This window comes from Polistes dominula, unplaced genomic scaffold, assembly GCF_049000335.1.
Source record: "Polistes dominula isolate Pdom_NZ unplaced genomic scaffold, Pdom_raw_medaka scaffold_35, whole genome shotgun sequence".
Taxonomy (NCBI): domain Eukaryota; kingdom Metazoa; phylum Arthropoda; class Insecta; order Hymenoptera; family Vespidae; genus Polistes; species Polistes dominula.
The window spans coordinates 2,792,116-2,815,551 of NW_028300968.1; the positions used below are offsets into that span (position 1 = coordinate 2,792,116).

At 24.3% G+C, this 23,436-nt stretch overlaps 1 protein-coding gene across 6 annotated transcripts in view; it reads right to left on the minus strand.

Annotated features, from left to right (window-relative positions):
- The window catches only part of LOC107070049 (metabotropic glycine receptor), a 146,136-nt gene that overhangs the window by 13,127 nt on the left and 109,573 nt on the right, over nucleotides 1-23,436 (minus strand). For all 6 annotated transcript variants that reach the window (XM_015327887.2, XM_089173199.1, XM_089173197.1 and 3 more), the window contains 5 exons: nucleotides 23,127-23,250; nucleotides 21,466-21,609; nucleotides 15,194-15,394; nucleotides 1,109-1,177; nucleotides 712-821 (listed from right to left, as the gene is read on the minus strand). In XM_015327887.2, the coding sequence (XP_015183373.2) occupies nucleotides 712-821; nucleotides 1,109-1,177; nucleotides 15,194-15,394; nucleotides 21,466-21,609; nucleotides 23,127-23,250 (648 nt within the window). The remainder of the gene's footprint in view (nucleotides 1-711; nucleotides 822-1,108; nucleotides 1,178-15,193; nucleotides 15,395-21,465; nucleotides 21,610-23,126; nucleotides 23,251-23,436) is intronic.

The window sequence follows — 23,436 nt, forward strand, 5'->3', positions numbered from 1 at the left end:
CGTCTTATTCGAAATAATTCAATATACGTGTTCAATTATACGTTCTCCATCTTAGATCGTATCGTCGATGTTAAATAATTAAATGTTCTCACGTTAACGTTTCAAAGCTAATGAGACAAGTTGGTGTATTTCGATGCCAGAAGCTTAACGTTTAACGTTCTTTGAACGTGCGAAAGCATGAGAGTATATTTACTCGCCACAGATGGTAAATTGCAGAGTTGTAAGCGTCATTATCCAAGTAATCGATTCCTTTCAATGACTCTTCTTATTTTCTCGACACTTACACTTACTACTATTTTAGAATTTATCCTAAGGTAAAACTATTTATCTCTCAAACAACCTTTTTTGTTTCTCCTCCTTTTACCTTTAACTTCTCTTACAAGTTTCATTATATTTCTAACGTAGAGAAATGCGTGCACTATTGTGGAAAAAAGAAATATATGTCTACGTTGTAAGAATTTAGTATTTTTTTTCTTTTCATGTATGTTGTAGAGAAAAGAAATAAAATAATAGAGTATTGAAAGATGCTTTGGTAATTTTTTTAAAACGTTAGATTTTTCTAATACAAATTTTTGTGCATATTTAAAAAAATATAATTACGTGTTGCAATTTTTAATTTTTCTTTTTTTTTTACCGTACTAGAGGAACAGATACATATGGGAATTTAAAGAAAAAAAAAAAAAAGTAATTATCAATCGTTCGTTTACTTACCGCCAAGTTTTCAACATTAAAGCACCGTACGTCAAAGAAAATCCAATTTCTCTTAACCAAACGCGAACGGTGCAAGTAATAACATTTGGTTGAGGATACATTACTATCGTCTGTAACATATAAATATAAAAAAAATGTGCACAATTTTGTTTTTTGTTTTCTTTTTTTTTAAATGAAAAAATATGATAAAAAAATAGGATTATAATTATAATTATATTAAAATTATTCGTATACGAATGTTATAATACGTCTAATGAAAAAAACAGTAATATTATAAAAGAGAACATAATCCGAGGAATATTATTCATACAATAAAAAAGTTTATTAAAATCCGTCGTCCATGGATGATATAATTCTTTGTAGTAAGAAAAAGAAAAAAATAAATATCGGACTTTACCGTGCAATATATGAAGAATGCACCCAACACTATAACGCGTAGCAAAACCGGGCTGGCAGCTCTGACTATCTGAAATAAAACAAAATTTCTAGGTATTGTTTGTTATTGCGACATACTTTATATATATATACATGAAAGATTCTTTTTTTGTCAAACGAATTTTTTAATGAAAAATTACACTTTTCTCACATATATGGGTTTATTTTAACGAACGTATGTGTACGTACACATTACAAAAGTAATATTATATATACATTGAGTTATATGTTCATTAAAAAATTCGATGTTACACATTTGTAATATACAATTCAAAGTAGATTGGACTAATCTAAAAGTATATTGCATAAATTATGGTAATTTCAAACACAATCTTCATACGTGATGCATACATTTTTTTTCTTTTTCATAATTTGTAACAAATATTCTTATGTTTAAGTTTTTCCTTCGACGTAACCATTGAACGAATTAACCACGTTTGTAAAAGTGATTATTATTATATAAAATGAACAAAATATTATTTCAATAATTATTAAGTATTATGTGTTAATAAATATTAGGATGCAAGAATAGAATTATATTCGATATAATAATAATAGTAATAATAATAATAATAATAATAATAATAATAATAATAATAATAATAATAATAATAATAATAAGGGAATCAGTGAATTATGACAAGTCTCTCTCTCTCAAAATTTTATTCTGTAGTAGTTTCAAATTATTTATTGCTAAATTCGTTATTATTTTGACTATATCATCATCTCTTTCTTTCTCTCATTTTCTTTTCGCGTTAAGAACACACACAGTAATACACAAGAAGCAAGTTTATTCAATGCAATACAGTAAATGAAACAGTGAAACACGCAAAGGGGAAATTAGCTTTGTTGTTGCCGCTGCTACTGCTCTGATAGAAGAAAAACTTTTACCTCTTTTTTGTTTCTCTTTCATTTCTTCTCGAATGTTTTCTTATTTCACTAATCCTTAACTACTACTACCTTTTCAATATTGTCTAACGTATACACAGAAATTACAAAGTAGTTGCTAGGTGTTTTTTTTTTTTTTTTTGAAGAGATGTGGGGATGGAAATTTTTCCTCTTACAAATTTAAATCTTTTCTTTCCCCTTTTGTTACATCTGTTCTTTTGTTTTATTTATTTTATAAATGAGATTAATACGAGACTTTTTTAAAAACGAATGAAATAAATGTCTCGTAAATGAAGTTAATTATTCGTCAGGAAAAAAAGAAGGTATTCTAGTGATTTAAGAAAAATGTTCGTGTTCTATGATTATTTTTTATATAAAAGACGATTAAAAATTAAATTAATATACGATAATAATTCTGAACAATTTATTATCAAAGTGTTTGTGTTTCTATTTATTAAAAAAAAAAAAAAAAAAGAAAAAAGAACTCGTACGACATAAAGTAATTCCATTTAAGGAGAACAATTCACAATTCGATCGAATAAGAGTGAAAGCAAATAAAAAAAAAATAAAAGAAATAAAAGATAGATAGAGAAAAGAGAGAGAGAGAGAGAGAGAGAGAAAGAAAGAGAAAGAGAATATGGTTGGTGGAAGATTGAATTCGTGAGAATCGATTCTAAAGTTTAGAAGTTTATTTTTTTTTTTTGTATTGTTTCTACCCAAAACGAGAAATCTATCTTTTAGTAGATAGAAAATTGGAGCACAATAAGGAGAGTTAAATTTTTGGTCCCATTGTATCATTGAAAGTTTGTCCAAACTGTCCAGTATCTTTCTCTGGTTGTATAAAACGCAAAGCTACTTGGAACTTTTTATATTATTCAAAAGGAAAAAGTGTTCCCTAAAGCCGTAAACTCGATTAATGCGTTCTTTTCTTGTACTATCGTATCGTTCCCCTCTCCTCTCCTCTTCATTCCCCCCTCGTCAGGACCTTATTTTCTTCAAGATTTATCGTTTCAATAATACACACGTACCTTTCATACATAAACACGTACATTCATACATAAATACACGCGAGAATCGTAGGATAAAACGTAATATGTGTATAGGAATATGTGATACGTTTTTATTAATAATGTATAATTTTATCGCGAAGTTTATTTTTTAAACAAATCTATTTAGCATAAAGTACTTATGTTTTTTTAATCCGTTGGTATCGTATTTTCTTATCGGATGTTGTAGTGGTTTATTTTTTTTTTTTTTACATCTATGCAAATGCTCGTATCGGTTGATATTACTTGTTCGTTTGTTTGTTGGGTTTATATTTTAATGATTTTGTATAAATTTAAAATTACCTTTTTTTTTCTATGATCTACATAAATTTAATTTATATTAATTTAATATATAATTAATTAATATATTACCTAGTTAATTAAATACTTTATTAATATATACAATTATTATAAATAATATATAATTATTTAAATATAAATTAATTATAATTAATATAAATAGATATATATATATATATAATATAAAATAAATAATAAAAATTAATTATAAAAATATATAATTGTATAAAAAAAATATTACAATTATATAAATTATAAAAATATAAAATAATATATTAATACAATGATTTATAAAATAATTAATATAATATATTATATTATTAACATAATATGTTAATTACCCGATTATTAATTTAATTACTTAAACTTTTACCTAAAGATAATCGATTATTTTACGAGTTATGCAAATTTTGTAAAATATCTTTTATTTTTATTTTTTATTCTTTCAATTTCCAACGTAAGAAAAGGATTGTTCAGTGTGTATATATGTGTATATATGTATATATATTTTATAGCAATAAGTTCATTCTCGATTACATACAAATTGCAATAATCCCATGTATATTATCTTAAGATGTGATTAAATGTTTTCAAACCCTTTATAATTTATATCTAAATGGATCTACGGGGAATATTCGACACCGATACTTGTCCTTATGCAAATTGTCGATATTATCGTAGCAATATTCTGGTTCTATGTATGAACCGGACGTTCTTGCCTTGGGGAAAAGGTGGAGGAGGTTGGAGGAGGTAATTCACTTTAACGTTCGATTCATTCTCATAGATGCTTTACGGGAAAATATTCCTTGAAATCCTTGTACCCTGTATTCAACTTATTGAGATTATTATTATAACACGTATAGAATAAAATATTATATAAAACAATGAAATAATATAGACATATGTGTGTGTGTGTGTATATAAAAATTATTAATACTTTTTACATTGTAAAATTAACGACTAAGACGAAAAAAATTGTAATCCTATCCACTGAATATACCTGGGATCATTTAATTGGAAAAAAACAAGAAAAAAAAATGATTACTCAAAGCTTCTTTTGCTTGGACGATACTATCGATCCTTTTATAATGGAAATTAATTAACGTTAGAGAAAAATTACGAGCAAATGAAGAGAAAGAAAAACAGAGAGAGAGAGAGAGAGAGAAACAGGGATTCCAAACGTAGATGCAGAAAAGTTAAATTGTTGTTTTCGTAATCAAAGCAATTTAACGTTTAATTGTAAATGCACTCTAATGGCGTCCTCTTGTACCAAAACCGCATCTTTCTTATGCTAGAACAAAACGTTAAAGTACTTCTTGCTTCCCTGTTTGTCTGTCCGTCCATCTGTCTGTCTTTTTCTTTCTTTCGTATCACCGTGAATAGAAGTGTCTATGTTACAGGTAAAATTTGTTTGTTTTTGTTTATTTGTTATCTTTTAGATTTTTCTTTTCTCGACATTGGAAGAAAGACGTTCGTTCTCGGAACAATGAGAGGAAGAAATGTTATGAACGAGCCAAAAGAAGAAACCAGAAAGTGGGTGGGTGTTGGTGGTAACAGTGTTAGTGATGGTATACAACCAACATACGTGCTTTTTCTACTCCAACGAGAGAAATAGTGTTTGCTTTTGTAAAGAAAATCCAATAGGGTGGAATTAGTCGTGTGCAGTGTTGTTAGAAAGCAACAACTGCAAAAACACTCTACGTTGAATTCTTCTATTATCTTTTTTTTTTACCACACCCCCCTTCTCACACTTTTCTACCCAATTTTTGTTGTTGTTGGAGAGTTCTTTTATTTTCTTTTTCGAGGTGACAGGAAAAATGGTATTACCATTTTAAACAATGGGAATTGCCAAAGAGAGGAAATAAAAAAAAGTGTTGGGGTGTTAGGGTATGAAATAAGACTTGTTTTGTCTGTTAGAATAAATATAAATAATTAAAGAAAAATAGAAAATACGATTTAAAATAAATATAAAAATATTCTTCGATTCATCTCATAAATTGTAAAATTATATGCTAGGTATATAAACCTATGTGACTAGGCCAAATACAATTTACTTTTTATTACTAGTGAATCAATGTTTAACAAATTTGAAATTCTAATTAAATTCAAGAATGAAACTTTAGGAATAATGTATGAAAGCATTTTAGAGAGTGATATTATCTTAAATAAATTCAAGTAAAATTATTCCATATTCTATATTATCTTTTTACCATAATAATCGTTGTTATATGTATCGTAATTTTACAATTGTGTTTTCTCTTGCAAGTAATATATAATTGAATTTCTTTTTAAAGTAATACAAAATTCAAAATGTTCTTACAGTTTTAAGGTTATATAACATTCCACATTGTTTAATCTTTCATTTTATAGAAATTCTAGACAAACGGGGAAATGAAATGTCATAAGCATGTGTGTTCTCCTTTGATAGTGTGAATTTAACCCTTATGAGATTGGGGTGTGTGTTCATATGGTTTGTCACCTGTTCTAATTGCTTCAGCAACAAAGTGAATGTAATTAACATTTCTTTTTTTTTTTAATTTAATTTTTAATATATGAGCTAGATTTAATTTAATAAATTTAATAAAAGAAAAATGTAGTAGACAAATGCAAATATAAAAAGGAAAACAATTATTTTATATAATATATATATATATATATTTATAAATTATTTTATATAAAAATTATAATTAATATATTATATAAATTTATTTTAAATATTAATATTTTGACTATATTATTAGCAATACGAATGATTCATATTTATGTGTTAGAGTTGTGGTGTTAGATGTAAATGGAACAAAGTGTCAGACAAGTATATCTGTCAGTTTGTTGCTAACCAAACAAAATTAACCGTCGTATGAGCGTACGTGATATATGTTAAAACGATTCATCATGTGTGTTTACGTTTTTAGAAAAATGAACTGTCAACGAGTGTAATCGGTGTGGGAAACAGGTAGACTAGTCGTTTGTAACTGTTATCGAAATCGAAGTTATTTTGAAAGCTTACTGTCATCCACTTTGTTTTTCACATCCTTATCTTTTTCCAGGTTATTTAATACAATATTTTGTTTCTTACATTTATCACTAGATAGTTAAATATCTATTTAAAGTAATGATATTATTTGTATATTTGTTTATCTATCCAGGAACAATTGCAAGGATGATTATTCGATTATTTTTCATTTATTGTTGAAAATTTTATCTTAGAAAATAATTTGAAATGTCGAAGTAAAAATCGAATTGGTAATAAAAAATATTTAAGAACATTTTATAGATGTTTGTTAAGGTGTAAAAAAAATTGTTACATGTAAATATATTTTATAATTGTTAAAAATTTACGTGGAAAGTCAACTTATCATCGGTGTCAAAGTTTGATTCGCGTTATTTACAATTTTGTATTTTAATAATTAGTAATATATTCGTGAAATATCGAATAATATTTTAGATAAATTGTTGCTTATTAACATTTGAATATTATTATTATTATTATTATTATTATTATTATTATTCTTATTATTATTATTATTATTATGTAGAAAATGCATGTAAATTTCGAGATACTCAACTATTTATGTTTTACTCGTAACTAATTTAAATGTACATTTGAAGAACGAAAGATGAATTTAGAAAGCAACTTGACAATCCATAATAGTTGTCTATTGTGCAAATATAAGAACATATATATATAATTTATCTATACTATATTATGTAGAATAAAATGGAAAGCAGTGCAGTAATTGTTCGAAAGTTGGTCGATTTAACAAAAGCACGAACACGTGTCATATTTTACATAACAAACGAGACCTTTATACACTTAGTTTAATAGTTTTCATATCTTTATTTCAAATATTATTTTCATACAGTAAAAAAAAAATATTTGAACCTTTTTTTCAAAGTTAATTTTTGTTACGTTGAATTTCAAACGAGAAACAGCTGACACACATTTTTCAGTAAGAAATACATTATATAGGAATCTACTATCACAAAGATTCTACATTTAACAGAAAGCATCTATTAAGGCCAAGAAAATATGAAAAGATAAAGAAAAAGAACAAGAATAAGAAAGAAAGAGAAGAAAGAGTGGGAGGAAGAAATAGAAATGCAATTTTAAATTCGAATAAAAATATGTTTTTACGCTTATTATGAAAAATGCTAACGCAAAGGCTTGACTGGGTTTTCTTCCTCGTCTAATTAATTAACTTTTTATTTTAATTTATTTTTTAATAGTCCTTTAATTTTTTTACACATGGGAGAAAAGTTTAACTATACGTAAAATAGTTATAATAAAATGTGTTAAATGGTAAAAGTAAAGACAAATAAAATTATTTCTTGAAGCGTACAATAAATTGTTTGAATAGTTTAAACGAGAAAAAGGTTTTATTATTTTCCTTTGAGATTAAAATAATAACTCAACACAACGTTTTTATTTAAACATTATTAACTATTTTCAAACAGAACATGTTCTTACTCTTATTTTTTTTTTAATTTCTTATCGTCAATACGTGTAAACTTTTTCTTATTATTATTTTGATAAATTTTGCATAAAATCACGTGGACAAGTACTAAAAAAAAAAGTTGAAAAATTTTTGCAGGTTTTTATCGTCTCTTCTTTTTCTTTCTTTCTTTCTTTCTTTCTTTTTTTTTTTTTCATAACAACTTAGAAAATATGACATCGAATAATCCTCGATTTCTCTGAGTGAGTGGAAAAAGATTTGAAATATCTTGAAGAGAGATCTGAAATTACATTCATTCTTGAGAAATATCCATTCCTTTTCCTTCCATAATACTTTGAAAAGAGAGAGAGAGAGAGAGAGAGAGAGAGAGAGAGAGAAAATAGGATACTTACAGATTATTTTTTTTATGCATATTATATATATATATAAAGTACCATTAGTGTACAAAGGAAACTTTGTACTTTGGTGTTGAATATTACAGTTATTTAACTCTTGGTTAAACTTGAAGTAGAAAGAAATTAAAAGTAAAAGCCATGTGTACGTGTAAAGAAAAAGAAAAACAAAAAGAGAAAGAAAAATAAGAAAATAAAAAAAAAGTTTAATAAGAGGAGAAAAAAAGGGACAATTTTGAACACAGAAAATGTTCCTTTAATATAAAATAAGTAAAAAATAAAAAAAAATAAAATAAAAAAAAATAAAATAAAAAATAAAATAGAAAAATAAAAAGTAAAATGTAGCTTTCGTTACACGTAGCTAACACATATAAAATCATATTAAAAATAAGTATATATATATATAAAGGAAGAAAAGATTGGTTAAAATATTTCTAATTAAATAGAATTAATTGGTTAATATTTTTATTTGATAATAGACTTTTATTAAAAATAGATATTGGAACATTCTTAATTACGTTCTTAATTTCTCAAGCAGTTTAAGAAACGTGACCTGGTTATCTGATCAACGTAATAATATCTTAGCCGGTAGTTTAATCTTGTCCGGTGAGAAGATGATGGTAGGTAGGTGCGTGAACAATTTTACAGCGGAATTCAATTTGAAAAGAAGATAAGAAAAGCTACGAGAAGAAATATTCCTTAGGACACGATGTTATCCATCTTAAGTGAGATTTATCAAGAGATAAGTTTCAAGATTCGTAACGTTCTCGCTGTTCATTTCTATCTCTTTTCTTCTTTTTTTTTTTTTTTTTAGTTTTTTATCTATTTTAAAATTAAAATATTTATTCAACGTTATATATATATATTAGGTCGTCAGGAAAATTTCTTCTTTTTTTTTTTGGTGATAAGTTAAACAATATTGCATGCATATTGCATAATATACCTTCTTTTTTGTATTTTATGTTATTTTACTAAATAATATTGAATCTATTCTATTTTTCTTTTTTATAATTTAAATTATTAATTATATTTATTATTATATATTATTTTTAATTATATATATATATATATATATATATATATATGTTATATGATTATATATGTTATTATATATATTATAATTTAAATTAGAGAGAGGGACGACCTAATATTTATATAATTAATATAATAATTTATTATATTAATAATAATATTAAATATATATAATTAAATATATAAATAATTTATATATTTAATATAATATATTAAATAATATAATATAAAATAAATATAATAAATTATACATAATTATATATTTTATATAAAAAATATATAATATAATATATTAAAAAATATACAATATAATATATTTAAAAAAAATATATATATATATATATATATATATATATATATATATATATATATATAAGAAAATATTTTGAACAAATATTATTTGTACACATATTTGTATTCAGATTGAATACAGTATATATTTATATTTTATATTTTATTATTACAATTATTTTTTTTTTATATTTTATATATATATAGATAGATAGAAATTAGAATAATTTGTACAATAATAGAAAATAATGAAATTAGAATTTGTACAATAATATTATCTAACTTTTCAACCTAAGCTAATTACCAGTTTATTTTTTTTGTTTCTATCTCATTTTATCTTGAAATACTTTAGTAACTTTTCTCTCTCAACTTCTCTATTACAACTTTAAATAACGTTCAAACGCATTAAGGTAGTTCTGGGTTTTACCCATTTGCGTTCTAGTTTCTTTTTTTTTTCACCGAGTAACTACAATCCGCCGCAGGTTGTTTTCTTTCCCCCTTTTTTTTATATTATATTTACGTACATATATACACAAATATACATATAAGTATGTATAATATCATCGTTGCAGGATTTATTTTCCTAACTCGAGTTTAATAGGACTTTCTTTTACTTTTCTTTTTTGTTATTAGGGAATATAATACGATATCTAAAAAAAAGTTTTTCTTTCTTGTTTTTTGAGGTTTTTTTTAGCTTCAACTACCACCTACAATTTGTCAAAGGTCGACAATCATTTAGCAATGAGTATATATATATATATATAATTGATATCAAATACAATAAATAAAACTATAATATTAAAATACAATAAAACAAATAAAATTATAATATTAAAATATTATAGAATAAACAAAATTACAATATTAAAATACAATACAACAAATAAACAAAATTACAATATTAAAATACAATACAACAAATAAACCAAGTTACAATATTAAAATACAATACAACAAATAAACAAAATTACAAATTTTACTTCTTCTTCAAATTTTACAATAAAAAATAAAAAAAATTGTCTTACCTTACGTAGTAAGAAAAAAAATGGTATTACTCCATTAACGTGTAAATAATAATAATAATATTAATCTATATATTTTTTTTATCAATTATTTGGTTAGATAATATATGATTATGATACACTCATTGTAATAAGAGTATTAACAAGAAGTGCATAATGAATAATGCGTTTACAGAAACATGTATAGGTTCCACTTTATTTTTTCGTTCAATTACCTAACGTTACTTAGGATCGTACCTATCGTATTTCAGTATTAATGATCTTTCTTTCTTTTTCTTTTTATTTTATCTTTTCCTCTTTTCTTCTTGGACGTCTTAAAAGCATTTTCACACACAAGGCTCGAATGTGTTACCGGAAACCATTGGAATTAGTTATTTGAGTTCGTGTTCTTGAATTAACGATCGGTATTATCAATGTTATCAGTTTCACAATGTTCTACATCATTATTTTTTATTATTATTATTACTATTATTATTATTATTATTATTATTATCATTATTATTATTATTTTAATTGATTTTTGTTTTGAATAAGAAATAATCGAAGAGTTACCAGTTGGCAAAAGAGATTTAAAATGGGTTTTTTTTTTTTATAATCGGGAAACATTAAGTAGGTTTAATTCATGTACGTTTGTGTTTTCATCCTCCATGGTATAACATCCATTCCTAAAAACCGTGTTCAGAATAGAAACCACGGTGTATGAGACTTGGCAATATGCCCACCATACTATATAACACATATATATATATATATATAATATTACAGTTTAGCATATAAATGTTGCTAGCCAAAAAACATTTTCCTACACTTCTTGTTTTTTTATTCTTTCTTTCTTTTATTTATTTGTTTCGTTTCTTTTCTTTCCTTTTCTTTTACATTATTCGCTACATTACATTTTACTTTCTTTCAGATTCGACGTTAAACTTGCATAGGATTTGTTACCCCTTTCTTTTTCTTTGCTTTCTGATATTTTATCTTGTTTGGTATTGTCTGGTTCCAAAAAAGAAAAAAAATAAACAAAATAGAACATGTGTAGAAACAGAAAAAAAGCCCTGATAACAGTTTTGCCATTGCAAATGCATATAAGTAATTACAACACGTATGAATATTTAAACATTGAGATATCAGTACGGAACAAATGACATTTTCTTTTTTTCAAAATTATCTTCTCGACTGTAGATAAAAATTATTTGTTTAAAACATAATTTATTATTTACTCACCATTAGTTTTTTTATTCGACATATTTTACATCATACGAGCTGTGTCATTAAAAAAGTGTAATCGTCGATTAAGTACTTAAAAAATGGTTTTATACTTTAACAACATTTAAATTAAATATTTTTCATTAAATATTCAGAATTTTATTTGTTTTTGTTTTTTTTTTTGTTAAACATAATATATTATTTCTTACCATTAGTTATTTTATTCAACATATTTTAACGAACTGTATCATTAAAAAAATGCTATCATCATTAATTATTGTGTGTGTGTGTGTGTGTGGGTTAAGTACTTAAAAAATGATTTTATACTTTAACAAAATTTAAATTAGATAATTTTAATTAGATATTTATAATTTTATTTGTTTTTCTTTTTCTTAAATAATACATTATTTCTTACCATCAGTTTTTTATTCGTTTTTATGTCATACGAACTGTGTTTAATAATCAATGAATGATCTATTAAAAAAAAAAAAAAAATGATTTAATTATCGAGTGAAGTAATTGAAAAGTTGTTCTATACTTTAACAAAACTTTTAATTAGATTATTTGTTTTTACTTTGAATATTTATCTTGAAGAATGTTTATCGTTCACATATTATTTCATTACTCTTTCACTATTTTGTTGACATTTAATAAATTTGAAATAATCAAATATATTCATAAAGAAAATTTAGTTGAAATGGAAAAATCAGAGAAGAACTGGCATTCATGTTGAATATTTCGTTGAATATTTTGATATTCCATACTCAACACATTTTTTTTTATTCATATATACATTTTATCTTGGTGTTTGTATATGCGTGTATACGTGTGTGTATGGTAGAAAGATATAAAGTTGATCATCATGGAGTTTGCAATGGTGCTCGAGGGAATCTTTACATTTTAGAAATCCAAAAGCTGTCATAAGTCAGATCTGAGAGAGAAAACGGTCCACTTACCATTCTATATCACAAAGATGTAAGAAAAACGTAAGAAAGAGGGAGAGAGAAAGAGAGATGTTAAGAGTGGTCCTATGGGAGTCTGTATTAAAGATACCAAGCGAGACAATTTATCACTAAGATATTCCGAGATACAGGTTTGCTCTGTGGCTACGTGATTCTCATAACCGCCAGTAAGGGAAAACTATTCTCGATTAAGGACAACAATATTTAGAAAAAGAAATGAGAAAGAGAGAGAGAGAGAGAGAGGGAAGGATGAAAGAAAGAAAGTATAGGGAAACAGCAATTCCTTGATACGAAACTGTGACAATCAGGAATAGTAATCTACGTACTCTTGTAATATTTTTTATCCTTTTTTCTTTTTTCAATGTGGGTTAATATATTTTTATTTTTATTTTTGTAATTTCGAAAGTAAGTTTCTAGAATACATGACATCTAGAATACTTGACAAAATTGTCAAATTACTTGGAACAAATTTGAAACAATTCGTGATACTTTAAAAATAAATTATATATTTATTATATAAATTCTATAGTATTTAAATTAATGAATATATAAAAATATATATATATATATTTTTTTATTTTTAATTGTAAAGTAATTTATTTTACGATAAAGTGTGTTCAAAGTTGTCAAATTATTTAGGGCAAGTTTGGAACAAATTTGAAATAATTTATGATACTTTAAAAGAACAATTATTTATTTAATATATAAATTATATAATATATATATATATATATATGATAAAGTGTTAAAAATTGTCGTATTATTTGGGACATGTTTGGAACAAATTTGAACCAATTTGTGATACTTTAAGGAAAATTATTTATTTAATACATAAATTTAATATAAATTTATATTATTATATTATAATAATATAAATACTATTTACTACATTATATTATATATATTTATATATTAGTTTAATATAAATTTAATATACAAATTATATAATATATAAAAATTTATATATATATTTTTTAATTTTTAATTTTTAAAAATAACTTTCTATAATAAAATCTAAAAAAAAATGTGTTATTTGTATTATTCTGTTATATTAATACTAATCTCAAGATTATGTATAGTTTTCTGTTACTATTTTTATTTACAAAAAAAAAAAATATAATTTATGAAACAAAAAGAAAGATGTGAAACGTTGGCCTGTTTGTTTCATGACGATTAATTATTCGGATACTGTAACTTTTAATCTCTCTCTTTCTCTCTCTTGGGTATTACACTTTAAATAAATAAGTTGTTTTAATCCTAACGAAAGTGAAAAGTATCTGTCGTCGTGCCTTTGGTTGTTATAAAGCCAATTGGAAACTCTTTTACCGTCGATCTTGCATTTTCTCTCGCTAAGAGAGAAGCAAGAGCTTTAAACAAGATTAAGAGGTTTCGGAACAATCACGTCGTATCTCTTCTCTTGATCTGAGCCGAACAAGGTTAACGAATTAACCTTGATTTATCTGATCATCCATTAAGATTACCTACCGTAACTCACCTAGTTCACATACATATATTCAACCTATTCTATCTCGTTTTGATGCTTTTTAGCGGAGTCTTCAAACCCAACCTCAATTTCTATGTTAAAAAGATTCTTTAAAATCAAGAGAAAGAAAAAACTTCAGAGAAAGAAAGAAAAGTGAAGATTCTCTGTTCTCTGACGTTTTTTATTTTTTATTTTTTTTTTTTTTTCATAGAAATATTACGAAACTTTTTGAAATTCTATCTTGTTAGAATCATTCAAAAAAAAAAAAAAAAAAAGATAAAGAGATCTGTTTCGTTAAATTAAATAATTCAAGTTTTCGTTGTATCTATATAACAGTTCGTGTGAAATGTATTTGTATGTGTGGGTGTGGTTGTAAAGATAGATATTCGCGAATCGCAACGGCAAAACTACAAATAAAAAAATATGTTATTTAATAATTAAATAACTAATAATTTCTCATATATTTCTAATACTCCTTCGAAAAAAGAAATGGATATAATTTGTAGTAAATAATCAGTTAATTTTTATAATACTAATTATAAATAAACAACTATATAATATAAATAACTAATTATATACTTATTATTTATTAGAAATAATTTCTAATAAATAATAAATTAATTCTTATAATATTAAACAATATTTTGTTGCATATTTACTGAAATCAACTACGAGATACTTTTTTATTAAAAAATAAAATACTGTTACACTGTGCTTATCATCATTACTCAATAAAAACAAATTTACCAGTAACAATTAGATCAATTCGTTAGATAAACAAATAAATACAAATTTAATATTACAGTGAATGAAAATAATCTTTGGATTGTAATGAACATTAAAATCTAAAAAAATAAACGAAAAAGGTATTCAATCAGTAGGATAATTGCACTTTCAACTCCTACAACTGCACACGTTAGTTTCGCAACATTAAACACATGAAAATAAAAAAGAAATGTCAAAAGGTTACTGACCTTAACGTTTCCGTATTTCCAAGTAAATAGAGCAACGGCAGGTAAACAAGCGATGACGCAACATTCCAATATAAGTATAGCAGTTCTCATAAGCCAATTCAAGGACACGACACATGCCGAACCATCGACGCATGATTCGCAACCCTCAGCGCAAGGTAGACACTCGAAGGAATCTTCTACAGCGTATTGACTTTCCTCGCCCTGTAAAAAGGTTAAGCAGAAGAAAAAAATAAAAATGGGGGAATGGCTAGATAGATGGATGTATGTGTGTATGTATGTCGCTTATGCGAATCATAATTTATCTCTTTTGTTGGCAAGGGAACCGAGACTTTGACGGTTTTCCTGTTATTAGGACCGTCGGGGAATCTTCGAGTTAACTTCTGTCGTGTTTGCCGATGCATCATTTTGACAGGTTTTCTTTCGTGAAACTTTAGTATTCGATCATTCATCTCTTAACATCATCGAATACTTTGATTATTCGTTTGTTCCCCTATACCACCCCTTTTCCACCCTCCAAAACAAAATTCGATGAATCTTAATAAAAGTCATACGTGAAATGACGAATACAAGATTTATTTTCTGTTCTAAAAACAAACAAAAATAAACAAACAAATTAACATTTTGTTTATTATTAAGTATTTAACATATTGACTGTCAAATTATGAGATATTTGTAGTGTGTCTGTGTGCTGCAATTTTAGATTTAATTACAAATAATTTGAGTTAAGAATTATTGAAATGTATGAATAATCAATTTTAATATATTAAAGTAAAAAACAATATATATATAATTATCAATTACTGTAAATGAAATTACAATTAATATTACCTATATATAATTATATATTATATTATTATATTATATTATAATTATATATAGGGGTAATATTAATTGTAATTTCATTTACAATAATTGATTATTAATTTCCTATATAATTATATAGGTAATTAATATTATTATTATTTTGTAAAATAATTTCGTGTAATATTTAAAAATAAAACCTTGGCACCACCCACACTGGCAGTCAATGGGTTAATATACTTTTTTATATGACGTAAAAAAATATATTAATTATCAATTATTTTAAATGGCATTACAATATTATATATCAATAATTTAATATTATTATTAACTTGTAAAATTTCATGTATTCTTTAGCTCTAAATATGTCTGGCAATTAATAGGTTAATATACTTTGAAAAAAATGCAACAACTGAACTTACATCGATCATCTTTTAGTCTTATATGAAAATACATATATGTGATAACATAATGACAACTTTCTGTCAACATTATGATTCATCGTTTTCAACAATTATTATAATTTTAACAACTTTCAAATGCAAACTTTCCATCCGACTCGTACAAAATGTAGGATATGTATACCCCATTTTTTTCTTTTTATCACAAATTCTCTCTTGTTCAGTAGTTGTAATAAAAAAAAAAAAAAACAATGAAAAATATATGAGAAATATAAATAAAAAAAGTAAGTAGAAGTTGTAGGAGATATCCTTACATATATTCCGACAAATATAAGTTAACATAAATACATTAAAAAGTTGTTCGATTGTAATAAAAAGTAGAATTTATTCGGATAGTCTAGTAGGATGGTAGTGGTACAGGTGTATAACATAAAAATGTGAATGCATTTTTAAACTACAAAAATAAGAAAATATTTTCACATATAAAGATAAAGTACCTGCTGTTCTTGTTGTTGTTGTTGTTGTTGTTTTCGGAGTAGTTGAATGAGGTTTTACTATCCAATTCTCTCTCTCTCTCTTTCTTTTCTTCTTCATCATCCCCTTTGTCTCTTCCACCTTCTCCTACATTTTCTTTCTCACAATCTAGTCATCCCTTTATTTCTTATTCTTTTTCAACGACCACTATCTCAACACACCATACAACAACTCCAAACTTGCTCTCACTTTATTTGAAAAGAATCAATGGCTTCAAAAGCTCGACATACTGCCAACAACAACAACAACAACAACAACAACGACGACGACAACGAGTATTTTCGTCTTTATACGTTTTGATTCGAGTCCTAACCAAGGATCAAGCAAAGTCTCTCATTCATGTATTGCATTTTACGAAATAAAATTTAAATGCATGAAAGTAGTAAATCCTTTCTTTCCAATTTAAAGAAAAAAAAATATTCTCACATGTTTTTTATTATTCACATTTTCTATTTCAAACTATTATTCAACGTTAGAATTTTTCACGTATTCATCGATTTTATTATTTTTTTTTTTTAGACATCTCCAACCCTAACTCGGTTTCCTAAATTATTAATAATTCATTGTTGTTGACCAGGAATCATTGAATTCGAAGAGAAGAAACGTGAAAAATGGAATAATGGTGAAAAACATATTTTGACGTAACGGTGATTAACTTTCTCTCTTTCTCTCTTTCTTTCAAAATCATTATGAGAAATTTACGAGAGTATGAGAGAGTAATGAAAGAGATGAGAAGAGGGTGGGGGTGAGGCATACGTGTAGGAGCGTAAAAATTCGATAAAAAGTGGATTCTCGATAGGTCAACGTTGAAATTGGAATTTCGTAGCCAACAGACTAATAAACGGTGAAACAAAAACAAAAAGAAAATGAAAAAACAGGAACATGTGCATTTTTGAACTACAATATAATCCAATAAGCGACGAAACGCCGATTGCATTCTTTTTTTTTTGTTTTTTGCATCATTTGCTAACACAAAAATTATTTCCGTTTAATGTTTAACACGTTCACTTTCCATGTGTCCACGTGTATCACCGGTGGTACATTTACAATTACCATTACAATTACAATTATTTATTTTATGAACTAAAAAAATATATATTATATTTATTACAAATTTAATTGTGTAAAAACAAAAGATTTCTATATTTAAAATATATTTATATTTATATATTATATTTATATACATAACATTATTAATATATAATAAAATATATTATATAAATATATATTATATATAATAATATATAATAGTATTAAAATACCATAATAAAAAATAATAATATAAATATACATATATTATATATAATAATATATATAATAATATTATTAATATATTATATATATATATATATATATAAAATATATGCATTGTATAAAATAAATTGCAGTAAATAAAATAAATGCAATATAAAATAATAATAGCACATAAGTTTGTTTAATTATTATATTGACAATAATTTAATAATAATTACATATAATAATTGATTCTATTAAAGCAAGGATCAAATGATCTAAACAGTAAATTAAACAAAATGATTTTCTTGGCATTTGGAACGTGTTAATAATAATAATAATAATAATAATAATAATAATAATAATAATAATAATAATAATAATAATAATAATAAAAATACGTGATTTCAAATATAACAAATTTATTATCATAATTCATGATCCTTTTTTTTTATTTTTTTATTTTTTATTTTTGTCTACGATCATGGTGGGGGATCCACCCACCTTCAACCCACCCTCAAATTGAGAATTTCTATCGATGAACGCAAACAAGTTTTCACAATTATCGTTTTATGTGTCAAATTGAGGAAATTGGACAGTCTCGATGGATTATGGGATGAATAGTTTCGTAAAAGTTGAATCACCCAAGTGAAAATTTATCGCGATATTTGAGCCCAGACTTTGCTAAACAAACAGACAGAGAGAGAAATAGAAAGAAAGAGAGTGAATAGGAGCAAGAAGGAAAAATAGAAAGATATTTTCGTTCGGCTATCAGATAAATACCCGGATTAATAAAAAAAAAATGAAGTCGCCAGACAAGACCAATCACAAACACACTCGTACGAGTATTTTTATCAACAACATTATTTCTACATTTGATATGTTCCGTACATGTACGAGTCGTCTTCAACTTGTTTACCATTCGTTCGTCTGGATATCAAAACTTTTTTCTCCCCCTTCTCTGTTATCCCACCTCACCCACCCACCCATCTCACCACACCCTTCTTTTTCTCTCTCTCTCTCTCTGTATTTTTTTTTATCTCATCTCCATTTATATCGATGATACGAACATGAGTAGCAGTTGACATAGTTTGAATGACATCAGAAAACTTCATGTCACAATCAAACGATAACTTTTCAATTTTGCAAAACAAAAAACCGATCAGTAAACTTTTATTTTGTTTTATTTTTTTTTTTTTTTTAATATTCTATCTCTATCTATTAAATAGATACTTAACAATTTTTCTTTTAGTTTTTTTTTTTTTTTAGTGTATAGCATTGTGACTTTGGTGAGTTTATAAAAAAATATATATAAATAATAAAATAAAAATATAATTAAATAAAATTAAATAAAAAAAAAAATAATAAAAATAAAAATATAATTAAATAAAATTAAATAAAAAAATAATAAAAAAAAATATAATTAAATAAAATTAAATAAAAGTAAATAATAAAATAAAAATATAATTTTTATAAAACTAGATTTATTTAATTTTATATTAAATAATATATATATGTAAATAATATTTAATATAATATAATTTAATATAAATAATATAAATAATATTTGAGAGATATATATAAATAATATATAAATATATTATTTCATATAATTATATGTAATATAATTTTTATTTAAATATAAAATTATGTTTACTGTATTTAATTTTATTTAATTTAAAAAAATAAAATTTAATAAAATATAAATAAATAATAATTTGTTATTATTATAATATAATACCGAACAATTTTTGTTGCATATATTTATCAAAACCATTTACAGCTTACAACTTAGTAAGAATTATCAAGAATAAAAACCTGACGACCAATGAAGTCTCTGTAAAAAAAAAAACCATAATCCAATAATCGAATAATTTCTTAATTGAAAAATCATATTTGTTGGAGGAGAAAGAGGAGGAGGAGGAGGAGGAGGAAGAAGTGGGGGAGGAAGGAAGGGGGGAGGGAGGGAGATATTTAGGTTTAAAATTTAAAAAATTCGTACAAACTATTTAACTTTTCGACGTTTATCTCCAAAAATCGCTATCGTTATTTTTTTTAATTTGTTACAAAAATACGATTGGATAAATAGGAAAGTGAATTTGATACAACACACGTTTGTAAGAGTTAACGTTTAAACGTTGTTGAAGTGGAAGTGTAAAAAGTAGACGTCGGCACCATTTTCACATCTCACAGTCTATTTTTTTCTTTCTATTTTGTCTTTCAAATAAAATTGTTATCGACAGCAACAGCTAGTGTCGGTATAGATATTACACGTCTAGAAACTAGACAACGACGAAGATATTTCACGCGAATAAGTTTTCACGATTTTCTTCGAACGTATGGCAAACGTTATTTTCAAACAAAAAAAAATGAAAATAAAAAAATAAGCCATCTTGTTTTACACGTGAATATCAGATTGTTTTGTTCAATATTTTTTATTCTTTGTATATTTATAAAGATTTTTTTCTAAGATATAAAAAAGAAGAAGTATAATTGCTTTGTTAAGCTAATCGCTTAAATATTTTTTAACAAAATATTTAATTTGTTTTATTTAACTATTATTTATTTCCTTTATTTATTTATTTTTTTAATATTATTTATTTAATTTATTTAATGTTATTATTATTTATTTAATTTATTTTTTTTAATAGTATTTATTTATATTTTTTTTTACTTATTTAATCTTTTCTTTCAATATTATTTATTTAATTTGTATTTTTTAACTTATTTAATTTATTTTTCTTACCTTATTTAAATTATTTTTTTTAACCTATTTAATTTATTTTCTTTTTTATTTTGTCCTCTTTAAAAAAATATATGACAAAAATTATTATTTTATGCGTTATTCGTAGTATATATAAAATTTATTATTTATTCCTAAAATAAAAAAAAAAGAGAAGTACAGTACATATAATAGTTTCGTTAAACTTCAAAACAAATATTTTTTATTAATATTATTATTAATAATTGGCATTAGCAACTCAGAGGTTCATTGCTGCAAATATCAAATCCCTCCCTGTGTACAAATATTTTTTAACGTGTTTAATTTTTTTCTTCTGTTTCTTTTTTGCTTTTTTTCTGATAAAATAAATGTCCCCTTTTCAAGAAAAATAAATTTGACAAACATTATTATCTTATGACTTATCCGTAGTATACTATATCTCGTACTATAAACGAGTTGTGGGTGTGATGAAGATGATGATGATAGATTAGAATCAAATTGAAATGTTTTACGATGATCTAACTAAAAGACATAACATAGAACACAGAGAGAATGATACAGCATTGTGATAACATACATACCATCATCAATTTTTCATACTCTTCCTCGATCACCGTTCCATTGTAATAACGTTTGGTTGACTTCGTGTCAGGGTAATAAAATCCACGTTTGCATACACATCGATAACTTCCACGACGAAATCCCAATCCAGGAATTGCGACGCACTAAAAATAAAAAAATAAAAAAAAGAATATTTTATTATCGTACGATTAAAAACTTTCATATCTTTTTTTTATTCCCTTCCTTTTTCTTCTTCTTCTTCTTAGATCGAAAGATTTTTTCTTTTTTTATCCCTTTTACTTTCTTAGGAATATTAACCCCCTTTTACCTAAAATATTTCATAGAAACGGAATTGTTTATTATTAACTAGATTCTAATAATAAATTATATTTAATAATATTAAAATATAATTAGAAATATTATAAAATTATAATAATTATTATTATAATTATTTATTATTTTTTTAATTTTTTTAATGTAAACAAACACATAATTTATTGTTATCCCATTTACTTTCTTAGAAATATTAATTTCGTATATTTCTAGTATATATATATACATACCTACTATTATATATATACAGGATTTTATTTGTATTTATTAAAGTATTGTTCATTTGTTTTCTTTTTTTACGTTTACATATAGATATGCATTTTAAATCGTGTATTCGGGTAAAATAAATTCCATTGGTTGTTGAGAAATCAATCGGGATACACTCCGTATCGTTGAATTCGAATATTTACGATTGGAATTTGCATAGCACTGAGAGAATGCATTCTTGTTTATGTATGGATATGTGAATGTGTGTTTCTGTGTGTTTGCATGTGTGGCTCATGTTACGACGAAACGTTGGGAACCTTCGTTTTTCGTTTTTGTCACGGTGATATATAAAACATAGAAATAAAATCATAAAATAGAAAGAAATAATAGTGATAAGAACGAACGAACGAACGAACAAACAAATATCTGAGTAATTTCGTTCGAGATAAAAATGTCGAAATTTTCATTCCCATTTCCTTCGTTTGTTAGGTGCAATTTGAGTACGAAACTTTTGGGATCGATGATTATTTCATAAAATTGATAAATATTAATATGATTTTTGGTCTCTTTTCTTTAAATTAAATTCGTCGAATTAAAAATCAATATTAATTCACAGGAGAGAAATAAATTCGGTATCATTTAATGTAATATGAAAAATGTTGAGAAAACAAATTTTCCCTACATATTAAAATTTAAAATTTAAAATTAATATAAATAATATAAAATAAAATAAAATAAAATTAAATTAAATTACATTACATTACATTACATTAAATTAAATGAAAATAAAGTAAAATAAAATAAAATAATAAAAGTCAAATATATTGAATTAATATTAAAAAAAAATTAATAAAAAATAGAAACTGTTTTATTTTAATTTTATTTGTAATTTATTTTAATTTAATTTTTCTTTAATTTTATTTTAATAATAATTGAATTAATATTATTATATTACCTTGGTAGTACATTTTTTACATTTGTCACTAGAATAAAATAAAATAAATTAAAATAAAATTAAAATAAGATAATAAAAATCAAATATATAATGAAAATAAATTGATACAAAATCAAAATGGCATTATTTTTATTTTTTATTTGTAATTATATTATTATTTAATTAATATTATTATTATTATATTACCTTGGTGGTACGCTTTTTACATTTGTCACTGGCAGCGAATATGTTGAGTTGATTAGATTCTGGTGGTAATGGGCATTGATCTATGTCAACTCTTCGCAAATCGATATCAATGCCACTAGTACCTCTGAAAATAAATGTACAAATATATGAAGTTAATATTTAATCGGTCTAATTTCAATGCGTTAGGTTGCATAATTAAATTCACCATATTTTATCAAGAAACATTATAAGTTACTATATTTTGCCAGTAAATATATTTTCTTCTACTATGTATTTTTATCTTCAGTTTCTCCCCTTAATTTACACACAC